We start from the raw sequence: 5,383 nt of genomic DNA, 5'->3' as shown, positions 1-5,383 counted from the left end.
TGTTGACCAGGATGGTCTTGATCTCTTGACCTCGTGATCCACCCGCCTTGGCCTCCCACAGTGCTGGGATTACAGGCTTGAGCCACCGCGCCTGGCCGCAAAAATTTTTTTTCTTTTGTTTTTCTTACCCCTCCTCTGCCTCCTTCCCAACAATACAAAATTATGCAACACTGTTATTCCTTAATATAAATAATACATTGGCATTGGTAGTGGGCATTCTGGACACTTGTGACTTTAAGGAAGCCACAAATATTAAGGTCTGTTTACAGTATTTATTAAAATATACCTTAATAAATTATATGTTTTAAGTTGTAGGTATATTTTATAGGGATGTTATATTTTATAATTAATTTTTGTTTGCTTTAAAATAGTTTAATGGCGAGAAACAGCAAAAGATACAAAAAGATGTGTGAGGAAAAGTAGTTTCATCCAACTAGTTTCTGTCTCCCAAAACAGTCTCTTCAACAAGTTTCTTGTGGAGCTTTCCAAAATTATTCTATTCATGTACAAATACATGCTTGTTTATTTTTTTTTTGTTTTACACATTATTCTGTACCTTACTTTTTTCACTTAACAATAGTTTTTGCAGCTTATTTTATATTACTACGTAAAAAACTTCTTCATACTATAGCAAGGCTATCACAAAAATGCATAAATGGATGGATAGAAAAATAGGAGCTTGATAATCTTTTCCATCCATTGAATAGATATGTCATAGTTCATGTAGTTCTCTACTTGTGGATGAAAGATGGTTATTGGTCTTTTGCTAGTACAGACAGTATTGCAATGAATAATTTTATATGAATAGCATTTCTCACAGACGCATATATAGCCATAAGGTGGATTCAGGTATGGTTCAAGTTAATGTGCACTTACAATTCCAATGCTAAATTGTTCTGCATTGATGTATCATTTTATACACCTTTAGCAATATGAGTGTTCCTGTTTGTTCATATTCTTTGTCCATAAACACAATATGTTACCAATGTTCTTGATCTCTACTATGCTGGATTTATTTTTAATGTGTCTGTTAAATTTGAAAAGTCACAATTTTGGCCTGCTACAGTGGCTCACACCTGTAATCCCAGCACTTTTGGAAGCCGAGGCAGGTGGATCACTTGAGGTCAGGAGTTTGAGACCAGCCTGGCCAACATGATAAAACCCCATCTCTATTAAAACTACAAAAATTAGTCAGGTATGATGGCTCACGCCTGTAATCCCAGCTACTCAGGAGGCTGAGGCAAGAGAATTGCTTGAACCCAGGAGGCGGAGGCTGCAGTGAGCTGAGATTTTGCCACTGCGCTCCAGCCTAGGCAACAGTGTGAAACTCCATCTCAGAAAAAGACAAAAAGAGAAGAAAAGTCACAATTTCATTTTTACCATAATATATCTTATTTTTTCATGCTGAGCAGACCAGGGAGAATAATAATAATAATAATAAAATAAAGTACATCTTATTTTCCTAATAACTTTATGTTAATCAGTTTAATTTGAGGGAGTAGCTGTGGTTTTCACATTTCCTGTTTTGTTCTGAATTTAAGTCTTAAACAGTGAAAATTTTATTTAAGAAAAATGATAGGCCGGGCATAGTGGCTCATGCTTTTTTTTTTTCAGCCTAACACTTTTTTTTTTTTTGAAACAGAGTCTCACTCAGCCACCCAGGCTGGAGTGCAGTGGTGCGATCTCAGCTTACTGCAACCTCCACCTCCTGGGTTCAAGCGATTCTTGTGCCTCAGCATCCTGACTAGCTGGGATTACAGGTGTGCACCACCATGCCTGCTTATATTTGAATTTTTGGTAGGGAGTTTTGCCATATTGTCTAGACTGGTCTCAAACTCTTGGCCTCAAGTGATCTGCCCACCTCGGCCTCCCAAAGTGCTGGGATTACAGGTGTGAGCCACCACACCTGGCCAAGCCTAACACTTTGGAAGGCTGATGTCGTTGGATAGCTTCAGCCCAGGAGATTGAAACCAGCCTGGGCAATGTAGGGAGACCTCATCTCTACAAAAAGTTTTAAAATCAGCCAGATGTGATGGCACATGCCTGTAGTCTGAGCTTCGTGGGAGTCTGAGGTGGTAGGGTTGCTTGAGCCCAGAAATTTGAAGTTGCTGTGAGCTGGTTATACCACTGCACTTCAGCCTGGGCAACAAAGCAAGATGCTGTTTCTTGAAGCAATAACACAAAAGATTGATAATTCTGCTGCAAGTGTATTAAGTTATATCCAATAAAAAGATTGATAATTCAACTTTTCATACTATCAGTTATACAGAAAACTGACTTTTTGAAATTTTAACGAATTATCACTGTTGAAACAAATATTTTGTCACAGATGTTGATATACTAAATCAGAAATATCCAGTTTTAGCCAGGTAGCTGTTCACTCTTGTAGTCCCAGGTACTCAGAAGGTTGAGGCAGGAGTGTTGCTTAAGCCCAGAGGTTTGAGGCCAGCGTGGGCAACATAGTGAGACCCACGTCTCTTTAAAAAACAAAATAAATAAAGAAAGAAATGTTCTATTTTGGTTTTCTTTTTAAAAATAGCTGTTTAGAAGCAGAAGATTGCATGCTGTTAGTAGACTAGTGACATTGCCCCAAGTTTCATTAAATTGGGTCTTCAGTAATTTTTGGAAATTCAAGAACCTTTGTTTAGCCTTGATTTTTTTTAATTTGTTTTGATTTGTTCTGTTATTTTCCTGGAAATTGGTTTACATTAAGATTACTTAAAATTTGCGTATTTTCAGAAATTGGGCAAGTGATTATGGTCATACTAGTAGTTTTTGAATAATTTTTTTTTAAAAAACATTACAAAGTTTAGACTTGTTATTTAGGATTCATTTAGGTTCAGCCTAGTGAGGGGTATATAACTGGTGGGTTAAATATAGAGACTCTGGAGTCAAATTGCCTAGTTGTTGAATCCTAGGTCTGATTCTTACTGTTTGTATAACCTGGGATAAGTTATTTCACTTCTCTGAGCCTTGCTTTTCTCACCGATGGAAAGGAGATAATAATTGTGTCTATCTCATAGTGTTATTTTCATTTAAATGAGGTAATATTCATAAAGCTTTTAGAATAGTGCCTGATAGGTAGTACGTGATCAATAAATGTTAAATGTTTGCATTAAACCTTCACTTGTGTGACTTAAAGACAATTTGTGTCATGAGTGGAATCTAATGAAATGTACAGATGCGCTGTGTCCATGCTTTACCTAATGCTGATGCAGGTCAGCTCTGAGAGCAAGGGTGAGGCGATGCGAAAGCGGCTTGAGAAAAGTGAGGTATTCAAATAGCAGGTTTGGGGAAATGGAAAAAGAGCCTACCAAGGACATGTGGAAGAATTTTACCAGGTTAGAAGAGAAGGGCTAAGTGAGGCTGGAGACCTTGAGCCTGTCAATGTTCATTGAAAAGTTGAAAGTACAGAGGTCATGATTGCTACACTTGCAAAATACAAATGTGAGTGATCCTTTTGAATTGACCTTACAAAGGATTTTCCCAGTTCATTGATCTTGCAGACTCTAGGCAGTTTAAAGTAATATGAGGCCAGGCGTGGTGGCTCATGCCTGTAATCCGAGCACTTTGGGAGACTGAGGCAGGCGGATCACTGGAGTTCAGGAGTTTGAGACCAACATGGTGAAACCCCATCTCTACTAAAAACACAAAAAATTAGCCCGGCATGGTGGCACACGCAGGTAATCCCAGCTACTTGGGGGGCTGAGGCAGGAGAATCACTTAAACCTGGGAGGTAGAGGTTGCAGTGAGCTGATATCATATCATTGCATTCCAGCCTGGGTGACAGAGTGAGACTCTGTCTCAAAAAATATATATTAATATGAATATTAACAAGTGTAACTGTGTCTTCATTACTTTATATAGGTATCAAAGACTTATGGTTGATTACTAACTTAAAATCACAAGGCATTTTAAACTCTGTCTTAAGTATAAAACATTTTCACATAATTGTGATTTTAGGCCAAAGACTGGGTTCCAGATGTGGCTGGAAGAAAATAGAAGTAATATTTTGTCTGACAATCCTGACTTTTCAGATGAAACAGACATAATAAAAGAAGGAATGGTTCGATTTAGAGTATTGTCAACTGAAGAAAGAAAGGTAAGAATAATTGTGCCAAGATTGAGATCTTAGTGAATTCCCAGATTTAAAAAATTCTCATAGAAATGCCTTTTGGCTGGGTGTGATGTCTCACACCTGTAATCCTGGTACGTTGGGAGGCTGAGGCAGAAGGATCACTTGAGCTCAGGAGTTTGTGACCAACCTGGGCAATGTAGTGAGACCTCGCCTCAAATAATAATAATAACAATGATTATAATGATCATGATTTTTAAAAAGGCCAGGCATAGTGGGTCACACCTATAATCCCAGCACTTTGGGAGGCTGAGGTGGGCAGATTACCTGAGGTCAGGAGTTCAAGACCAGCTTGACCAACAGAGAGAAACTCTGTCTCTGCTAAAAATACAAAATTAGGTGGGTGTGGTGGCACATGTATGTAATCCCAGCTACTCAGGAGGCTGAGGCAACAGAATTGCTTGAACTCGGGAGGCAGAGGCCATGATTGTGCCACTGCACTCCAGCATGGGTGACAGTGTGAGACTGTTTCTAGGGGGAGGAAAAATTAATAAGTAAAAATGAGTTCACATTTTTTGAATACTACTTTAGGGTACTTGCAAGCGGAATTTTTAAAACATCTATCTACTTACACATTGCATACTACATGAGACTATTCCTTTTGGGAAAAAAAAGACGTGTTCTATTCCAGCGTCTCACATGGAATTGGGGACAGGTGGTTGGCTTGCTCCTCTTGAACTTCTGCCATGTGAAGGAAAGAAGGAGCAGCCTCTCTGTTAGAAGTGGAAGGAATGTGTGTGGTGTACCAGTTAAATCCTCAGGTTTCACTTCCTTAGGAATAGCAGGGCACAGCAACGGCACGTAGTAACACAGATACTTGCTTTGGTAAATGGGGTTTTATGAATAAAGGTGTTGCATAATGAGGAAGCCAGAAACTGGTCTAAATACCTTTTGTGTCATTTAGAACCTCATTCACAATTTTATGTTTCTCATTTTTTGTAAGTATAAAGGGATAAAAATCCTAAAGAATGTGGTAAAATGATATCTGAATAAATAACACCTTACACTGCAAAAGAGGAAGAGACTTGGCAAAGGGTGTGATTGTGTTTTTGAATACTTAAAAATGTAATCAGTATTTTTAAGGTAAACCCTAAGCATTTACTTAAACCCAGTTTGTTAATTTGAGAAATTCTACAGCTTGAAGAGCCCTTGAAATGGCCAGGGAAATAAAGCAGGAGGGGGCAACTATTATAGACTAAAAGAGTTTTTTTTGTTTTTTTTTTGAGACGGAGTTTCGCTCTTGTTACC

The 5,383-nt window shown here is 38.3% G+C and overlaps 1 protein-coding gene across 1 annotated transcript in view; it reads left to right on the top strand.

The window, feature by feature from the left end:
- Nucleotides 1-5,383, top strand: part of LOC108289619 (WD repeat and HMG-box DNA-binding protein 1-like) — a 19,048-nt gene that overhangs the window by 12,458 nt on the left and 1,207 nt on the right. The window contains exons 8-9 of the mRNA XM_037731573.1: nt 3,219-3,272; nt 3,932-4,102. Coding sequence (XP_037587501.1) covers nt 3,219-3,272; nt 3,932-4,102 — 225 coding nt within the window. The remainder of the gene's footprint in view (nt 1-3,218; nt 3,273-3,931; nt 4,103-5,383) is intronic.

Source organism: Cebus imitator, unplaced genomic scaffold, assembly GCF_001604975.1.
Source record: "Cebus imitator isolate Cc_AM_T3 unplaced genomic scaffold, Cebus_imitator-1.0 Scaffold407, whole genome shotgun sequence".
NCBI classification, from domain to species: Eukaryota; Metazoa; Chordata; class Mammalia; order Primates; family Cebidae; genus Cebus; species Cebus imitator.
The sequence above is the reverse complement of the archived record's forward strand: the minus strand, read 5'-3'. Positions and strand labels throughout refer to the sequence as shown.